Below are 21,587 nucleotides of genomic sequence, written 5' to 3' on the forward strand. Positions count from 1 at the left end.
TAAAAGGGATAATAAACCCAAATTGTTTCTTTTATGATTCAGATATAAAGGTGCTTAAAATAGGAGCCTGGAATGGAATCTTTCTTCAACCAAAATAAATATTGGAAATTTTCATGTACATTCTTTCGCAGGATATCAAACTAGAGGGAAAAGTTTTTGTATGAAGGGCTCGAAAACTAATATTAGGATTGACCAGGGGCCACTTATTATTCAATTTTAGAACACAAAAACCAAACCAAAGAAGCAGGGAGAGAAGATTGTGACTTACTGGTTGGGACAAAATTGTATTTTTCAATAATATCATTTATTTTTAAAAATATTAATGAAAAATAAATGTCAGTATTTTGGAATATTTCTGGATATCTTCACAATAGTATTCAAGCAGAATGAAAAATAATTCTGCTTTTTTTTTTTTTTTTTGTTTATAGAGCTACAATAAGCTACTAAAGGTACAAAACCCTTTATCTAAACTGAGACCAAAAAAGGTTTTGATTTCAGAAAATTTGTGTATTTACATCTGTAAAACAGGACCAAGTGTAAACAACAATATCTTACACCATATAGACAATATTTATATGTTATAATACAGCTTATACAGGCAACCTAAAAGGTAGTTTTATATCATTTTAATAATTTTGTATCCTCAGAGAGACATCAGAAAGGTAATAGTAGTTTTTAATAAATCTTGAGAAGCATTCACATTTTAGAACCCTAAAATCAAACCAAAGATGCAGACAGAATAATAATAATAATAATAATTTAAAACGTCAGGATTTCAGAATAATTCTGGATGTTGGAATTCTAGATTTGTAGTTGTAAATTGCTTTATCTCAAATTTTAAAGGCCTGACATGATTGTCAACTAAATACTAGACAAGAATCAAAATTCAGCCAAATTCATTACTGCAATTGAATGTTAGAAATTTTTCAAATACTTACCTTTTAATCCTGACAGCCGCTCCAGTGATTCCCCTAGCCGTCGGTAGCCTCTTCATAAGTCAGAAATGACGAATCCGGCTTCCTCCAATCACGGCTTTCCCCTGGGGGGGAATCATGGCCTGAGGTAACGGCGTGATTGGAGGAAGACTGATTCGTCATTTTGGACCCGCAAAGAGGGCTCCCGACGGGCGGAGGAAGCGCTGCAGCGGCTGTCAGGATTAAAAGTTAAGTATTTAAACATAACAAATGAAATGTAAAGTTTGATGAATTAAAGTGCCCCTGTTTTTAATAGGATTATTAAAAACCGGGCACTGATTCGTCAAACATTACCTTCACTTTAAGTGTTCAAACTCAGCATAGTTGTCATGCAATGGTTAAACAAATGTTAAAATGAGGAGTTGAGGGCCCACCCTGTAATGCTCTGACTCTCACAGTATCATAAATATATTTAATAGATATTAACAAACACTGGATGGAAACATCCTGAGAAAATGGAGGAGCAAATAAACAGTAGCTGGACAGAAGGCTGGATAACTATGAAAGGCAAATAAAATATAGGTCAACGTGTCTTAGCCTAAATTTAGATAATCACTAACAGATAAATAAAAACATTCCTAAGTGCAAATAGGGAGAAAAATAATTGTGAATGTGACTCATTAATGGTTTCATGATCTGTAAAGCAATACCTGACTGAGTTGTACAATCATATATTTAACTAGGACAATACCAACAATTAAATGTAATGTAATTATTGAGCATCTTTGCGTGAAAACATATTTGATATATATATATATATATATATATATATATATTTATTTTAGATAAAACGTATACATATCTAATATTGTTAGATGTTAAGTGACAAGTCCCTGCAGATATCAATAATAAATATAAAATTAAACTTTTTTTCTTAATTTAAAATTTTAACATCAATTTATTAAAAAAATTCTGTATCAGTAAGTAGAGCCCTATAAACTCCACATTACTCGGATCATCTGCTATAAATCAACAATGAACTTGCTAAATGCAAGCAAAGATACAAGCATCCATATGGTATGATTATTATCATGTATTTAAAAAAAAAAAGTGAATTTCAGAGCAAATGAAAGAAGCTATATTTAGAAAATGATGTGGAATAAAAGAGTAGTGGAAATTACTCTTAAGAGACATTAAACACTAAATAAATGCTAGGTAGAATCATGGATTCAAAGAAAAGATTAGTCTAAGAATAACAGATATTTTTTAAAGTTTCATTAGCTGTGTAAATATTGACAATATAAGTGTAAAGTTTTAGTGTCTATAAAACAATGGGAGCTGCCATATTGTAATTTAGGTTACGTTCTTTGCTGTGGCCAATTAGGGACAGTTATGAATAGGTCACTAGAGTGTGCAGCCAATGGCTGTGTGGAATATAACTGTTCTGCACTTCCATTTCTATCAGGAACTGAAGAGCTCACAATTTCAGAATTGAATTACATGAAAAGGGGACAAAATAAATAATGAAAGTATATTGCAGAGGTTTATCTATATATACAATTTATATTACTATCTCAAAGTGTTTAATGTCCTTTTACTCTATCTATATATCTATCGTTATATAGTTAAAGTATCAAACGCAGTGTCAAATTTATTGACGTTTTGGGGACTACACCAGATGAAGGGGATAATATAGTCCCCGAAACGTCAATAAATTTGACACTGTTTACACTGTTTGAGATACTTTATTCTATATTCACTTCATACTTGTACCCAGGTAGTTGAATTAGGAGGGTGAATCCATTTTCTGAACTGATGATTTCTATATACCTCATATGTGTGCAAATCTAAATCTTAGTGGTGTTGCGCTTTCACAAGAATAAATCCAGCTCTGAAAATTGCCAAATGCTGCTTGCCCGCCATCTTCGGATGAGCCAGAAATAGCCAAATGCACATCCCTATTATATATAGATCAGTGACGTGCCAAGAGGTCAGTGGCTGGAGAGGCACTGGCTAGTATCAGAACCAGACAAAACACACACATGAACTTGATAAGAGTTAGCTTAAATTCACCATCCCCTCAGTACATCATACAGTCTCAGTGCCAAATGGTAAAAAGCTCTTCCTCCTGCAAGCTGCATCTCATCTTCCCGGATTGGTCTAACTGTGCTGTCTGCCTATTGGCAGCAGCACATAATACCAGGTATCCAGTGGAAGGGAAGAGGTTATGCAAGTTGTGTGACAATTGTAAGATATTCTCAACAAAAGTATTAAAGAAATGTGTAGAAAAACCCTACAACATGAGCTATTGCCTAATTTCTACCCTTACTCTTTTTCTTGCATATCTCTGCCCTAGTTTACTTATGAAAAAATCTTGGACTTTCCAAAACCTGCCCAGGGTTACCCATCCTTGCCCCAAATAGCCCCACCCACACAGTCTACCTGCACCATTCTATTCCGTTATCAATACGTTTGCTGCTTTTAATATCTAGGGTCAACCATGAAAAATGAAATGCTTGTGCATATACATAAAAATGTCCATTTAAACCATGTTTCAATGGTTACATTACTGCTAAGTACATTTTGCAATGCAGTGAATTGCAACATATGCATTGCATTAGTATAACATTTGCAAAATGGTTTAAATGAAGATTTTACGTATTTTTACTTATATGCTTAGCAGTATTCCTCTAAGCACACTGAGCAAGGAGTCCACGTCTTGTTGCCCCTTTTTCCCCATAGGGAGACTAAATACGCACAGAGAGAAGCGCACTCACAGGAACGAACAACCAGCTCAAAATCATTATTAGCCTGTTCTATGGCGATTTACCACCAATCAGCAAGCGCAGGGTGCTGAACCAAAAATGGGCCAGCTTGTAAGCTTATATTCCTGCTTTTTCAAATAAAGATACAAAGAGAACGGAGAAAAATTGATAACAGGAGTAAATTAGAAAGCTACTTAAAATTGCATGTTCTATCTGAATCATGAAAGAAAAAATTTGGGTCCAGTATCCCTTTAATTTAAAAAAAAAATACACATGGATTTATTGTACAAAAGATTAGGAATGCATTGTGATAAACAAATAGTTTGTAATACAAAATTGCAAAATTACTAAGTAATTACTCCTCTGCAAAATAAAACATTAAAAAAAATGTAGCTCTACAAAGTCAAATTCATGAACAATGTAGATTAAAATTTGTAATAGACAAAAACGAATCAAATACAAACATAACATTACTGCAAAATGAGAAATGACACAGTACGCAAGCTTTTCAAACCAATATCATTAATATACTTTCATTATTTATTTTGTCCCCTTTCATGCAATTTAGCTCTGAAAGGTATGACCTTTCCGATTCCTCTGTGTTTAAAAAAAGAAATGGCTGCCACTATGTTAAAACCTGGGTTTCCTTTATCTTATGCAAAAAAATGTCTGTATTAAAGGGACACTGAACCCAATTTTTTTCTTTTGTGATTCAGATAGAACATGCAATTTTAAGCAACTTCCTAATTTACTCCTATTATCAATTTCTCTTCGTTCTCTTGCTATTTTTATTTGAAAAAGGCATATAAGCCAAGGAGCCAGGCAATTTTGTTTCAGTACCCTGGACAGCACTTGTTTATTGGTGGGTGAATTTATCCACCAATCAGCAAGAACAACCTAGGTTGTTCACCAAAAATGGGCCGGCATCTAAACTTACATTCTTGCTTTTCAATTAAAGATAGCAGGATAATTAAAAAAAATTGATAATAGGAGTAAATTAGAAAGTTGCTTAAAATTGCATGCTCTATCTGAATCACGAAAGAAAAAATGTGGGTTCAGTGTCCCTTTAAATACAGTAAAGTTAAATTACAGTAAAGTTAAATTAAGACTTAAACCCATGTTAAAAAGTTACTTTAACATTGCACACTATTTCTATTCAAAACTCAGGATACAGTAAGAATATGTCGAAGCCAGGCATATATACATATACACATATATATATATATATATATACATATATACATATATATACATACAGGGACACGGCACACTCCAACAGTTCAATCACCTGGTGCTCTGCAGAAAATGTGTACATGATCACTGGATGTTGCCCACGGCTGGCAGCCGTAAATCCTGGGATATCCGAAAAAGCAAGCAGACACAGGATTTCCTCAATCACCTTTATTCAGCAAGAAAAGGCTAAATACCAAACATTTCGGCTCTCGCAGGAGCCTTTCTCAATGGAAGCCAAACTGTAATATCGCTAAATGATTTTTACCAGGTGGCGTGGGAATGGATTACCGGGTACAGCTGGGGGGAGTGAGTGACGTGGGAATGGGTTACAATACCGGGTACAGCTGGGGGGAGTGAGTGACGTTGGAATGGGTTACAATACCGGGTACAGCTGGGGGGAGTGAGTGACGTGGGAATGGGTTACCTTACCGGGTACAGCTGGGGGGGGATTGAGTGACGTTGGAATGGGTTACAATACCGGGTACAGCTGGGGGGAGTGAGTGACGTGGGAATGGGTTAACTTACCGGGTACAGCAGGGGGGGATTGAGTGACGTTGGAATGGGTTACAATACCGGGTACAGCTGGGGGGGGTGAGTGATGTGGGAATGGGTTACCTTACCGGGTACAGCTGGGGGGGGATTGAGTGACGTTGGAATGAGTTACAATACTGGGTACAGCTGGGGGGAGTGAGTGACGTGGGAACGGGTTACAATACCGGGTACAGCTGGGGTGAGTGAGTGACGTGGGAATGGGTTACCTTACCAGGTACAGCTGTGGGGAGTGAGTGACGTGGGAATGGGCTACAATACTGGGTACAGCTGTGGGGAGTGAGTGACGTGGGAATGGATTACCTTACCAGGTACAGCTGGGGGGAGTGAGTGACGTGGGGATGGATTACCTTACCGGATACAGTTGGGGGGAGTGAGTGACGTGGGAATGGGTTACAATACCGGGTACAGCTGGGGGGAGTGAGTGACGTGGGAATTGATTACCTTAGCGGGTACAGCTGGGGGTAGTGAGTGACGTGGGAATGGATTACCTTACAGGGTACAGCTGGGGGGAGTGAGTGCACATGTAGTCTAGTCAGTAGGAGTCTGGAAGTCTGCAGCGCGGCAGTAAGACTGGAGTGGCAGCGAAAATTGCGATTAAATCGCTGTATTTTTTTTTGCCCATATCGCCCAGCCCTAATATATAAATATATACATACACATACAATCACCCAAAAAGTTAGGAGTCAGGGGTAAAATTCGAGGAGCCAGTGGCTCCCTAGCTCCTGGGATTTGTCGAGCTCTGAATATGATAATAAAAAATAAATTAAAAAAAGTTGTTTAAAATGGCATATTCTATATAAATCATGACATTTTAATTTTGACTTTATTGTCCCTTTAAATAGTAAGAATTTAGATTGTGATCAGAAAAACATGACTGGCACAAGTTAGGACGGCCATTTTTCACTAATAAACACAGAACATGGCTGATTGTGATTGCATCAATATAAAAATTGGCTCACCAACAGCCATTAAAAGGGACATAAACCCCAACATTTGTGTGTAGATGCATAAACAGAAAGAAAAAAAAGAATACTTATGTGTGATAATATTAATATTACATCCAATGGAATGAAAGATTTTAAAGGGACAGTCTATTCAAAATCAAACTTTCATGATTTACACAGAACATACAATTTTAAACAACTTTTCAATTTACTTCTATTATCAAATGTTCTTAGTTTTCTTGTTATCCTTTGTTGAAAAGCAGGACGGTAAGTTCAGGAGTGTGCACGTGTCTGCAGCACAATATGGCAGCAGTTTTGCAACAATGTTATACATTAGCAAGAGCACTAGATGGCAGCACTACTTCCTGTCTTGTAGTGCTTAAGTTATGTGTACGTTACCGATCTAGATATCTATTCAAAAAAGAACAAGAGAACAAAGTAAAATTGATGAGAGAAGTGCATTGAAAACTTTTTTTTTATTATTGTATTCTCTATCTGAATCATGAAAGAAAAATGTTGGGTTTCATGTCCCTTTAAATGTGCAGATAATTATCAAATGACAAAAGACTGGTGATTAACCTCATAACTGGGGGGAAAAAAAACATCTACAAATTATTCTCAGTGTAACCTTTGCTTTGAATACAATAATTTAAATGTAGCATTTATTGACTGTTCTAGACTAACATTTCTACTACAGATACACAAGTGAGTTTTACACCAGTGTTTTCCAGGTTTGAAGTTAATAAGGTCAGGATGTAAATACTTGTTCCTTATCAAGAGATTAAAGATTGACCTGGAGTTTCTGGATTAGGACTTTTCAGTTTTTAGTCTATTTCTTTACACAAATGACCTTCATAATGCATAGGCACACCAAGCAGAACTTGTTGAAATGCTTTTACAGAAATATATTACAGGTACAAATCCCCAAATCCAGAATTCCAAACTCCAAACTGTTTAATAATTAAAAAAAATATCAAAAACTATTTTTCCTGTGTCTTTGTTTTGTTTGTTGTGTTCTAAAATGCAATTAGTCTATATTTATTTAAAATAACATATTAAAATATTACCCGATTATAGTAGTGCAATATCTTTATGATGGTACTATGCATACAAAAGTATTAAAAATGATATAAAAGTACCTTTAGGTAACATGTATAGGATGTATTATGTATAAGATGTATTATGACATGTAAATATTGCCTCAATGGCATAAGATAATGTTTTCATTTGCTTCCATCCCCTCTCTAAACTGTCATTTTATTGATGAAAATATTCCAAAATCCAAACTATTCTGAAATCCAAACTTTTCCAGTTTGGATAAAGGGTTATCTACCTGTATCTGTTAAAAGTGGTCTAATTGTCAAAACAGTATGATCATGATTGCTGTAAATTAGAACATTTTATTGTTCACTGGTGAGCAAATAAGAAGTAAATGCTCTAGTCGCTAACCGTGTGTTTAAACGTTTTTTAAACAAAAAGAAAACAAAGATTACAAAAATAAAAATTAGCTAGCAAAACAGTATTTTATTTTTACACAAAATTGTCCCTTTAGTCATATTCTGTTAATTGATTTGCAAAATCTCCTCTCTGGTACTTAGTATTGTTACCTTTTCATTTAAAGGGACATAATACTCATATGCTAAATCACTTGAAACTGATGCAGTATAACTGTAAAAAGCTGTCAGGAAAATATCACCTGAGCATCTCTATGTAAAAAAGGAAGATATTTTACCTCACAATCTCCTCAGCTCAGCAGAGTAAGTTCTGTGTAAAATGTTATGCTCAGCTGCTCCCAGCTGCAGGTAAAAATAAAAAAAAAAATGAAGAAATGAACAGCAGCCAATCAGCATCAGCAGTGCTGAGGTCATGAACTCTTACTGTGATCTCATGATATTTCACTTAACTCTCATGTGATTTCATAGTAAGCTTCCTTTACCCAATTGGTGAAATAATATGAGAGTGCACGAGGCTCATCCTTTCAGCAGTCCCAGGACAGACCTACTAATATGCTGCTTAGAAATCCTTTACAATGGGATGTGGCTACTGAGGAACTTTTGAGGTAAAATATCTTTCTTTTTTACATAGAGATGTTCAGGTGATATTTTCTAGCCAGCTTTTTACAGCTATACTGCATCACTTTCAAGTGTTTAAACATTTGGGCATTATGGCCCTTTAAGAAATTGTTGCAAAAACATTAAAAAGTAAATAACTAGTACATAAACAAAACAAAAATTGTATTTTATTGCTTGTAAATATGAAACACTATTGCTCATGGGGTTGTTTGGAGGAGTGGGCAGTGAATGGCTAAACAGCAAAAAACTAGTGTAGAAGCAAATATAACCAAATGTATGTTCCCACCCTTAAAAAAATGTGCATATGACAGCTACACACAACCAACAAAACAAAGCATCAAGCATAACATTTCTTAACTAAAAAATGGACATTAGACAGTTAAATAAATGCTAGATATGATATATTTAAAAGTAAATATTAGCCTGAGAATAATAATAATAATAATAATAATAATAATAATAAGTAAATGTTTTTTTATTTTTAAAATAAGATTAGGAAGTAAATGTAAAGCTTTAGTTCCTATAAAGTTCTTTAGTTTGAGGTAATGGGTGCTGCCATGTTGAAACCTAGGTTTCCCTTATCTAATCTTTTCTACTGAGGACAATTGGGGACATATAAAGTAGCTGTGTTAAATCACCAATGTTAAAGTAATTTTATTTCAAGGTTTAAAGTCCCTTTAACGTTGTATTTTAAACAGCCTCCACACAGCCATTGTTTGCACACTTCATCTGTCCTTAATTGTCCTAAGCAGAAAAGATTAGATAAGAAAAAGTCAAGTTTTAATGTGGCAGAGCCCTTTGTTTATAAAAACTCAGAGGCATTAGAAATTCCCCAATTTTAAAAATTAAAGTGGCCCTAATAGTTAAAAAAATGACATTCTCTAAAGCGTTACAACATGTCATTTCAAGACCGTCTGCACTACTGTGTGTTTAATGCCAGCAAAAGGGTTAAATCAAACAGTAGAAGTACCGCTCAAGACCCACAAAGTACTGCTGGTCCCAAGCTGAAACTGCCACTGATCCAATCAGAAGTGCTAGTTTCACTCTAGAACAGCAGTGCTCAGCAGGTCCCGAACACTACTTCTACTGTGTGTTTAAAAAGGGATAGTAAACACCAAAAATGTTATTGTTTAAAAAGATAGATAATCCCTTTATTACCCATTCCCCAGTTTTACATAACCAATACTGTTATATTAATACACTTTTTACCTGTGCAATTACCTTGTATCTAAGCCTCTGCAGACTGCCCCCTCTTTTGACAGACTTGCATTTCAGGCAATTAGTGCTAACTCTTAAATAACTTCACGTGCGTGAGCACAGTTATCGATATGAAACACATGAACTAACGCCCTCAAGCTGCGAAAAACTGTCAAATGCATTCAGATGAGAGGCGGCCTTCAAGGGCATAGAAATTAGCATATGAGGTTTAGCTTTCAACCAAGAACAACGAGAACAAAGCAAATTTTATGAAAAAAGTAAATTTAAAAAGTTGTTAAAAAACGGCATGCCCTATCTGAATCATGAAAGTTTAATTTGGACTTTACTATCCCTTCAACTAATTTGCAGGGGTTAAACACACAGTAGTGCAGGGTTGATTAAAATGGCATACTCTAATGCATGTCATTGTCAGCATGTCATTTTTTTCCAATTATTATGGCCCTTTAAATTACAGGTAAAGGGGGGCAAAATACAAAATGAAAGTATATTGCAAACAAGTGTTTAATGTGTCTTTAAGAATAAAAATGAAAGCACAGCATGCATCGCCCTTCATATAAAAATCATTAAATTAACAAGCAAAATGCATAGATGCAAATGTATAGCTGCAGATAGACTGCTTACAAATGACTGGGCTTTGCAGATAGCTCCCCCACTTGCTTCTAGCATTTGAATTAGCCTGATCACAGCACACAACACTGTTTTTGTTAGATTGCTCTTATCACTTTGTTCACAGAACATATTTTTGCCTACAAAATGAGGAAGGCTGGCAGCGCATTCACCTTCTAAATGTAACTTATCTCAAAGTATAGGCAACACAATTTTGTCATTCCTAGATTTGATGAGCTATAATAATTAATATGTTTCAGATAATTTTCTAATGTAACAAATATACTTGAACATTGGAGAATTTCAAAACTATATTAAAAATTGATGGTAAATCCTAGCGTTTGTGAAATGCTAGGATTTACTATTTGGACAAATAAAAGGGGACTTTCAGCATGAATTTTTTTATACTTCATGACTGAAAGTTCCTTTATTTGTTTGAAGCGTTTGCCGCACTGAGTTGCTCAGGAAGTCCACAGCAGAACGCTATTTACTGTGAAGTGACATTTCCTCCTCTTAGCCAATAGCCGTGCGGGCCAGCTGGTGCCAAGCCAGATAGCCTGCACGGCTATTGGCTAAGAGGTGGAAACATCACTTCTCAACAAAATAGCGTTCTGCCGTAGGTTGCTTGGGGAGCTCGGTGCGGCAAACGCTTCAAACAAATAAAGGAACTTTCAGCATGAATTTCTTTTATACTTCATGACTGAAAGTCCCCTTTATTTCATCCAATGGTAAATCCTAGCGTTTCACAAACGCTTGGATTTACGATCACATTAAGTGTGAGTGAGTTCTCTTTTATTTGTGAAGGGCAGGGCGCCCTGGAACAGCTATGCCCCAAGAGAGGGGGCCCGCGCCTTGGAAAGCATTGCAGTTCCGGCGGCGTAAGGCAGTACTGTGTTCTCTACAGGACCTATTAAATAGGCACACCACCTGGTTTACTTTATTAACTACTCGGCTAAACTTTAAACCAATGTTAAAGGGACACTCAATCAAAATTAAACTTTCATTATTCAGATAGAGCATGCAATTTTAAAAAACTCTCCAATTTACTTCCATTAACAAAATGTGCACAGTCTTTTTACATTTAAACTTTTGAGTCACCAGCTCCTACTGAGCATGTGCAAGAATTAGTGTGTATGCATTTGTGAATGGCTGTTTGCTGTCACATGATACGTGTATGCATTTGTGATTGGCTGATGGCTGTCACATGGTACAGTGGGAGTGGAAAAAGACATAACTTTTAAAATTGTCAGAAAAAAAATCTACTACTCATTTGAAGTTCAGACTAAGTACTATTGCATTGTTTTGTTATCTTGCATTTGTTGATTATGCAAATCTACTGTGTTGACTGGTCCTTTAAGCTAAAAATGAGCTTATAACATGTTCAGTGTTTGTTGCACAAATTATCATTAAATGAATTAGTTAAATTTTGCAATGAATGTGTGCTTTGGATAGATAGCTTAAAGGAATATGAAAACCAAACTTTTTCTTTCATGATTCAGATAGAGCATGCAACTTTAAGCAACTTTCTGATCAGGAAAGAAAAAATGTGGGTTTTTATATCCCTCTTTAACTTATAAATAACAGAAAATGTTATAGTATTACACTGCCCCCTCCCCCCAGCTACTTCATAATGTCATCCGGCTGGCACATTTTCTATGGAGAACACTGCAGTATGCCAAGGTGTGAGCTGCTTACCAAACAAAGAGGTTATATTAAGTTACAGATATATACAATATGCAAAGAAATTTAATCAATATATAGGAATCAAGAATGCCTTTTCTATAGCGGGAAGGGGATTTTAACAAATAAGGTGTCCCTTGGATAAGGATGACAAAGAGAATTACTGTTGAATGTGATGGAAGTATGAGAATATGAATTTTTATTTTATTTTTTATACGAGTTCTAGAAAGAAAATGAAAACATAATGTTATAAAATTGTTTAGTTTTATTTTTAAGTTTACATAGAGTAAAAAAAATACATTTTTAATCATATTAAAAGGGTAGTTCTAAGCAAAAATAAAATAAATTCATTAGATCATGTATGTTTCACACAATTGTTGCTGCAACTTTGTGTTTAACTCCCACAAAGGAATAAATGCTCCATTTTTAAATCCCTGCTATGGGGCTGTAGAGAACTTCTTGTCCTAAACAGGAAATAGCCAGATAGCAGCAACAGTAGCACATCCCCACCAATAACTGGCTGTATTCAGCTGAATTTATCAATCAAGTGTGGACAGTGTCGGACATATGCACCCCTGTCCGCCCCAGCTCTCCTCTGGAGGTGCAGAAATCCGCTGCCCGAATTTAACATTGCACACAAGCGCTATTTTTCACTTTTCCATGCAACCCCGACCGGGGAGATTGACAGCTCCTGCCCGCACGTGTTTGGCTTTGCGTGGGCAGGAGCAGTCAATCTCCCCGGTCGGATTTTTTTCCACCAATGAGGTGGAGAAGACAGTAGGGAAGCAGCAGTCTGATGACCACTGCTTGATAAATCCTGACTGCAGTTTCTCTTGTGAGAACCTGCAGTCGAAGGGAGGAGAAGTGCTTGATAAATCGAGCCCAAAATGCTTCTTCTATGAATCAAACAGAGCATATACGTTTAAACAACTTTAGAATTTACTTCTATTATCTAATTTGCTTCATTATCTTGGTATCCTTTGTTGAAAAGAATACTTAGGTAGGCTCAGGAGCTGTAAGCTAGCTGCTAATTGGCGGCTGCTCATATATGCCTCCTGTTATTGGCTTACCAATGTGTTCAGCTAGCTACCAATAGTGCATTGCTGCTCCTTCAATAAAACAAGAGAACAAGAGAATGAAGCAAAATTGATACTAGAAGTAAATTGGAAAGTTCTTTAAAATAGTTTGCGGTCTATGAATCATAAAATAAAACTCTTGGATCTCATGTCCCTTTAACTCATTTGCAGGGGTTTAATACAGAGCTGCAGTGCAACAAATTAGAGCATGCAATTTCTGCACTAGAATCTCCCTTTAATACCATTTACCTTTGTAAAAGAACATGGGTGAGTGATTTAAAAAAAAAAAAAAATATTCATAGGTGTTACATATTAAAATAGATTGCATTTTTTTGCAAAACGTTATTATAAAAGTGTAATGTCAACTATGTCAAGGTTTTCCTTTGTTTAAATAAAAATTAAAAGAATATAAGAAACAATATTTTAGATATTGATGATAAAGCGAAGAGAAAACAAAATGATAAATTGTTTTATTATAATATATTACATCCTAATTATCGCACAATAAAAACAAAATTTGGTTAAGTGACATGCATGGATTCTAAAAAAGCATCTGAAAAATGAAAAGCCAAATGGAAGATGATTAGCTGAGGTTTAAATCTCTACAGATTTTGTCCTATATCTTATTCATAAAGACCATTAAGTGGAAGCTGTGGCCTTATGCATTAGAGAGGACACAGCCATACTGATATGTTCTTAAATTAGCAAACAATGAGCCAGGAAAAATCTTCTAGACAATATTGATTAACCTTGAATAACCCGTTTGTTTCTTTACAAAATTATTGTAAAATGCCCTACTGGAAAAACACACAAGTAAAATCACTTTAAAGGGACATTAAACACTTTGATATGGCAATATATATATATATATATATATATATATATATATATATATATATATATATATATATATATTCATTCATTAAAATTATGGGGGGGGGGGAGATAAAAAACTGAAATTAAAATCCTCCATGTCTCAAAATTAAATCAATGTAAATATTTGCATAGGAAATTAGTACATCTAAGCAAGTATCCCCACTTGCTTTCCCCCAGAAATTCTTAATATGCAATGTTTCCAATGCACAAGAGAATTGTGGGTAAGATATACAAATTCTCAGTTTTTTTGCTTCCAAAATTACTGTTTTAACACAGCGATCCTTTTAAACAGGAATATGACAGCAAACCAGAAATCACTCACTAGACAAGCCTGTTTCGTTCTTTTTAGAACTCATCAGTAGGAGATAGATTTCTGATTGCTGCATTGGAAAAGCTATTTTCATGGTTAAACCAAAATTCATTAAAATTATGGGGGGGGAGATAAAAAAACTGAAATTAAAATCCTCCATGTCTCAAAATTAAATCAATGTAAATATTTGCATAGGAAATTAGTACATCTAAGCAAGTATCCCCGCTTGCTTTCCACCAGAAATTCTTAATATGCAATGTAATATTTACATTGATATAGAGATATATATATATATATATATATATATATATATATATATATATATATATATATATATATATATATATATATATATATATATATATATATATATATATAGTCTGCAATATACTTTCATTATTTATTTTGTCCACTTTTCCTGTAATTCCATTCTGAAATTGTGAACTTTTCAGTTCCTGTTAGAAATGAAAGTGCAGGACACAGCTCTATTTTACACAGCCATTGGCTGCACACTCTAGTGACCTATTTATAACTGTCTCTAATTGGCCATAGCAGAGAAAATAACCTAAGTTACAACATGGCAGCTCCCATTGTATTATAGACACTAAAACTTTACACTTAATTTGTCAATATTTAAACACCTAATGAATCTTTAAAAAAATGCATCTACGTGTTATTTTCATACTAATATTTTCTTTGAATGCATCATAATCTCTACCATTTAGTGTTTAATGTCCCTTTAAAGCAGTGATTTTCAACTAGTGTGCCGCCGTGAATTAGTCCCTTCATGCTTAAGTGCACTCCTGACGCCAGTAGCTGCTGCTACCCTACGCACTCATCCAGACATGCATGGACTCAACTCCCAAACAGTTCTCCGGAGGGTCGGGGCTCCGCTCCGGAGATTTCACTTGCTTCAGCTGCATTACAAAAGTTCCTATCAAGGAGATCTGAGCAAGAGAAGACCCATCAAGCCAGTGCTCATTTGGGTGGTGGCGCATGTATTTGAAGGCATCTGCTACGATAGCCACAAGGACTACTGAGAGATCTAATAAAAAGATATGACATTCCGGAGGGTCGGAGCTCCGCTCCGGAGGTAAAGCGAACAGCTGTAGTCCTTTTTTCTACTCCCCCCCCTGTTGCGGGGGCCTGTTAGTGCCGGGGGTGGACAGATCACATATCACCGTGGCCTACTCTGAGGCCTAGGAGCCTACATTCACTTGTTCCCAAGCTTCCGAACGAGGTAACTGGCCAGGAGGTACGTGTTACTTATCGGAGTCCGGATTGATAGTCGCCTTGAAGAATAGAGGAGAGTGGGCCGAAGTTGCGGGAACGGCCGCCATTTTCTTTCTGTGTCTGCGGAGGTCTTTTGATCAATTGCGGCCTACACACTCCGACAGTCGCAGTTTTACAGATCCACTTACCTCCCCTTCCTGGATTCTCAAGCTCAGGGAGAGTTGCCCTGGATATTAATTATACCGTTCCAGCATAGAGAAGAAGATATCTGCTTAAACTGGGTGAGACCTTTCTGTTTACCATCATATGCATTGTATGCCATTTGCCCTCCTGGCTTAACTTTTGTAATTTTTCAGCTTACTCTCATCATTACCTGATTGCCAAGCCCTGATGCTCTTTTGTGGGCCCCATATTTATGTTTATCCTACAGTGATTGTGAAACTCTTATACTGGAGCCCCCAAGGCTTAGGGACTTTAACAGTAGGATCACTTGGGCCCCAGTAGTCACCTAAGAATTTATTTTCATCACTGGTACCCCCTTAACAGCCTCAATACATGGAACTTTTGATTGTTAATATTGTGCCTCTAGCTTTGGCAATACAGTTGTAGTGGCTGTCATGCTTATAAAGCTTAATTGAATTGACTAATATATATATACATACACACACACACACACACACACAGTATACTGTATTACGCTACAATGTGTGATTTCGTAAATTTTTGGGATGGTGGTGTGCCACAGGATTTTTTAAATGTAAAAAAAATGTGCCGTGCCAAAAAAAAAAAAAAAAAAAGTTGAAAATCACTGCTTTAAAGCAATAGAAGGATGGCCAAAGCAAAGTGTTACAAGTTTACTTTTTATGTGGTTAAAGGAACATTTAAACACCTCTTGCCTTTATGTAAAAATAGTTTTGTCCCATGCTTCCTAAAGAGGCCAAAAAGCAAAACCTGTAACCTGGGTTTTCAAATGCTGCCAATTTCCTAAACCCGCTATTTGATATACAGCATCTGCAGGTTACAGAATGTGCTTTTTTTGTCTCTCTCAGGAACATTGGGCAAGCACAACCTTTACAGAGAAGCAAGAAGTGTTTAATATTTAAAGTGACAGTATACACTACTATAAATAAGAATATGCACAAATACTTATATAAAAATCTAGTATAAAACCTTTTTAAAATGTACTTTGAAGCTCCCAATATAGCACTTTTGATGAGGTTAGGCTGGGACATCCACTGAAATGGGCTGAGAAAGCAGGAAGAGCAGACACCCCCTCCCCTGCATATGAAAAGACTCATTACACAAGCAGGAGTCTGTAGACATCAGTATACATGTAAACCTTTGTGGCTTGGTCAGGAGTCTGAAAATCAGCACAATGTTATTTAAAATAAGCAAAACTATACATTTTTACAAAAAACACCCCCAGATTGGCTATATAAATGGATCATCTACAAAACATTTATGCAAAGAAAAATCTAGTGTACAATGCCCCTTTAAGTTATACAAAGTAAAATAACTTTGCAAAATACTTTCATTATTTATGTTGCCGTCTTTCAATGTCAGATCTGGAAATGCACACTGCAGATTTCTGGAGGCTAACCCTGATATAGATATATATGTACCTAATTGGCTATAACACATAACAGCAGCAAAAGCACTTTACACTAATATTAAAATGTTGCAATGTTTCTTGCACAAAATATAATTATGCAAATCTATATTATAGCAATTCATTTGTACTTTAGATAGAAGAAAACATTATATTACAAAGTATTAGATCCCCCCCAGCAAAGTCTGTGTAATTGTAAATACAATATGTTTCCTGTCCCTTTAACTGCAGCAAACACATTAAACACTCCACTTCTAGAGCTGTGTATCCCTGTAATGGCACAGAAGCACAACAAAACCTATTTAGAAATGTCTATTTATTGCTAAAAGATTGTGCATACAACCTAGGCATCACTAGTATTAAGTAGGGGTAGTCTAGGTTTGCCACCTCAGCCATGTTTTACTGGATACTTATGAGTTACACATGCTGCACGATGTGAAGAGGGGAACATAAATTGCACCCCTGGACCGCACACGAATAGTGATCCTGGACAGCACTATTCATGTTCCTCCCTGCATACCCTGCAGCATGTGTAACTCATAAGTGTCCAGGAAAACATGGCAGAGTTGGAAACCCTAGGGTGGTGACATTTATGTAGGCCGTGCCTCCCTAGCTCCTGGGATCTGAAAAGGTCAGACACTGCATAAAACATTTGCTACAATAAAAAAAAATATCCTAATACAAAAAAATGGACTCATTTCATTAGTAAAACAAACAGATGCATGGTACCAACTCTTTTCTTCTAGAATAATCAATAAATAACAGGTTTTACAACTTTCCCTGTAGTTGCAAATGAAGCAGGTGTTCTTTCACTTCAGCTTATACACAATGAAATGATAAAAAGAATGCAGCCACAGAATTACATGACCAGCTACATAACATTGCACAACTGACAGGAACAGGTAAAGCTGCGTGACTGGTTTATGCCCCATACCGAGTGGGGCAACTTAGGCTTTAATAGTTTGTTTTTATTTGCTGCAATTTAAAAGAAGGGTTACATTTTTAAAACTTCAAGACATGGATAATGCATTTACCATTCATAGTGTTGAACCAATCTCAGTAACATAAATAGCACTTACAAAAACGTCATTTTTAGAAAAAAAAATCCCTCTCCAAAACAGTAGGAGATGGTAGTCAGTAAGTCGTTGGCTGGAAACATTTCAAAGATTCAATTGTTAGTGACCCAAATAGCAGTAACTAGACACAGACTAGAAGACTGACCTAAAGTATGTTACCTTGGTTTACCACAAAAGCCAAGTTAAAACAGAGAACAAACTTTTGTGGACTATTCCTAACCAGACAGACAAACTGTAAGATAATGATCTGAAGCAGAGGTCATGTTCCAACACTGTGCATGTTCGGAGATCTTCGTCAAATTCCAAAAACGATGCAAAGCATCCAAAAGCAAATAAGTAAAATGCTCTGTCAAGAAATTGTAATGTTTTTTTATGCATACAAATTACTGTAAACATTTTAATATAAAATAGAAGTTTTCTTAGATCAGGACGTAAATCCACAGCACCACTTCATACTGTTTTAACTGCATTACAAAGGGTGCAGTAGCACATTTGAGCTGTTAGCTTTGCATGCGGAATAATAGCCATTGTAGTTCCAATGCGAGTATAGGAACTAAAATACTCATTATGGCACAACAGTTTTAAATCATGATACCAGCTAACACAGAAGCATGGATCAGGGCACTGAAGGCACTACGTTGCAGGCAAGTGTGTTATGCAGTTGGAATTTAACCACTGGATTGCCCTGTGTGTCTATGGTAATCAAGGAATTAATTTATTCCTCTCTGCTTTTCTTTCAATAAAGGGATAAGATTAAATAATAGTGAATATTGAAAAATACAAAGATCAACCAGCGATTCTCAACAAGAGCACTAGGGTTTCAAAGCCCTCATTTTAGGGCGTCACATAAAAAAAAATAGGAATAATATAATCCCAAATTGTTCATGTGGTAATTTAAGTTAAAATGATTATACCTAAATGTGCTGAGTAAATGCACATTTTTATTTACAGACTTATGGAGGTGTGTACCTCATCACCAATTCGGTTGTGAACATTAATCTAATCGGCCAGTGAGAATTAAAGGGATATGAAAACTAATTTTTTTTTTTCATAATTCAGGTAGAGCATGAAATTTTAAGCAACTTTCTAAATTATTTCTATTATCAAATTTTATTTATTCTCTAGGTATCTTTATTTGAAAAGCAGTAACGTAAGCTTAGGAGCAGACCCATTTTTGGTTCTGCACCTGGGTAGCGCTTGCAGATTGGTGGCTAAAATTCGGGTTTCATATCAACCGTAATAGAGCAGTATCAGCTGTGCAAAACGATACATTTCTTCTTTCCATAATTACAAAGCACATTTACTTTTCATGTAAAAAAAAAATAAACTGCTGTTCCGTCAACTTGAGTACCATGGTCCCTTTAAACCCATTTAATCTTAGTTCACCATGTCTTTACATCACTGCATATAAAAAAAAATTGTGTAACTGTCATGAATTTCATGGGTGCACTGTGGGTATTACTGCAAAAAAAAAAAAGTGTTGTTTAGAACCAATGTTTTAGACCAAAGCTTGATAAACTGTTCCATTGCCTGTCAATGTGGTCTAAATTGGGGGATTCAAACAGGGTCATCAGGTGTTCAGGATTGCAAGGAACACTCAGGTCACAATTACATTTTCATGATTCAGATAGAGCATGCAATTTAAAAAAAAAAAAAAAAAAAAAAAAATTCAATTTACATCCATGAACAAAATGTGCAGTTTTTTTATATTTATACTTTTTGACTCACTAACGCCTACTGAGCATGTGCAGGAATTCACAGAATATATGCATATGAATTTGTAATAGGCTAATGGCTATCACATGATAAAAAAGGAGTAGAAATAGACATAACTGAAACTTGTCAGAAAAAAAAAATCTACTACTCATATGAAGTTCATACTAAGTGCTATTGCATTGTCTTTTTATTGTGTATTTGTTGATTATGCAAATCTTTATTTGCAGGTCTTTTAAACAGGCAGCTCAGTATTTTAAGTGGCTGTCTAGTAAGATATATGTTAAAAATTAACCTTTAGGTCTGATGTGGGCATATGGCTGACAGGAGCTTCAGGTACTTGGATCCGATCAGAGGCTTATTATAGGTATAATTGATAGTGAGTCAAATAGGAGGTCATATATGAGCATATGACTATAAGGAGTTGTGAGACCATGGGTTTGATCTAATATCTAATCAAAAACTCACCTTAAAGACCCATTGTTCACCCAATATTTTTTGGAATGACAGTTGGCAACCCTAGCCCCACAAAAAATAAATCCAAACATTTTCTTAGTGGGGAGTAATGTAAAGGGAGCAGTAGTAACTGCTAACATTGTGCAGCCTTTTATAACATATTTAGGAAGTAGTTGTGTAGATATGGAACGCAGTTGCTTATTCACTATTTTTAAAAGGTCCCATAAGCCAATTGTGGGTTCTTTGGGTTTACACAATTCTATTATCCCCCTAAAAGTGTTAAATTCAATAATTTGAGACACCCTATCTTAGACTTACTACAACCAAAGACATCCACCCCTACAGTCACCCCCACATTTTCAATATAACTTACCGAGCAAAGCCCGCAGGTGCTTTAAACGTGTAGGGACATCCTTCTTTGGGTCCAGAACTTTCTGTGTAGATTTCTTGAGGTCTCCATGACTTCTTCGGGAAAACATCCCTCTGGGGGCGAAGGGTAGAAACAGAAGGTAGTCGTGGGATATAAGTAGGTAGACAGGAGCTTATCCAACAAAATAGAGAGATGCTGCGAGAAGGATCAGCTGCTTCCAGGACTCTTGTGTGAGAATGGGACCTCACAGCACCAGCAGCATCACCCAGCTGCCTGAGCCAGGGACTTTCAAATGTTATAGAACAACCTATGCTATAACTGTACTCTGAGCTACACTTTACATTAAGAAGCACTAATTCCCCGAGCTGTGTTCAAGCCTTCTTTCTCCCTATATCCCCTTTCCCAGATCCCCGTCCCGCGTTCCCTGTGTCTTTTCCTCCCTGGGGTGTGTAAACACGGAACTGACCAGCTCCAACGTCAGTGTACTATGCGAATGAGGGGGGAGGTGAAACACGGAAGGCCAGCAGAGGCCGAGCGTTTCAAGCCTCGTTTTCGTATTACGCTTGTTTATGGATTTGACAGCGAGGCTTAGAACGCATGTTCGATGGGCTGTGATTGGGTAGATGTCAAAGGGGTGCGAGGTTATGTTGTGTTGCTATCTAACTGACCGAAAACACGTGTGGGAACTGGAAGAAGTCATTCAGTGCTGAAACTGTCATTGCGTGTTTGTGGATTTTATATGTACCGTATTTGCTAAAATGTTATAGAAAAGAAAAAAAACAACAACATAAATATAATCGGTCTAGACGATATTTAAAAGTAAAAATATTTGATTTTGGTAACTTATGAAATCGACAAGAATTAGTTTAGGATAGTACCTTATT

General features: G+C 36.0%; 1 protein-coding gene across 2 annotated transcripts in view; it reads right to left on the bottom strand.

The window, feature by feature from the left end:
* RALGAPA2 (Ral GTPase activating protein catalytic subunit alpha 2) overlaps positions 1–21,180 on the bottom strand; it is a 1,332,894-nt gene extending 1,311,714 nt beyond the window's left edge. For both annotated transcript variants that reach the window (XM_053712011.1, XM_053712010.1), the window contains exon 1: positions 20,707–21,180. In XM_053712011.1, the coding sequence (XP_053567986.1) occupies positions 20,707–20,812 (106 nt within the window). In that variant the 5' untranslated portion in view covers positions 20,813–21,180. The remainder of the gene's footprint in view (positions 1–20,706) is intronic.
* Positions 21,181–21,587: the final 407 nt, after the last annotated feature.

The sequence above is a fragment of the Bombina bombina genome, chromosome 4 (genome assembly GCF_027579735.1).
Source record: "Bombina bombina isolate aBomBom1 chromosome 4, aBomBom1.pri, whole genome shotgun sequence".
NCBI lineage: Eukaryota > Metazoa > Chordata > Amphibia > Anura > Bombinatoridae > Bombina > Bombina bombina.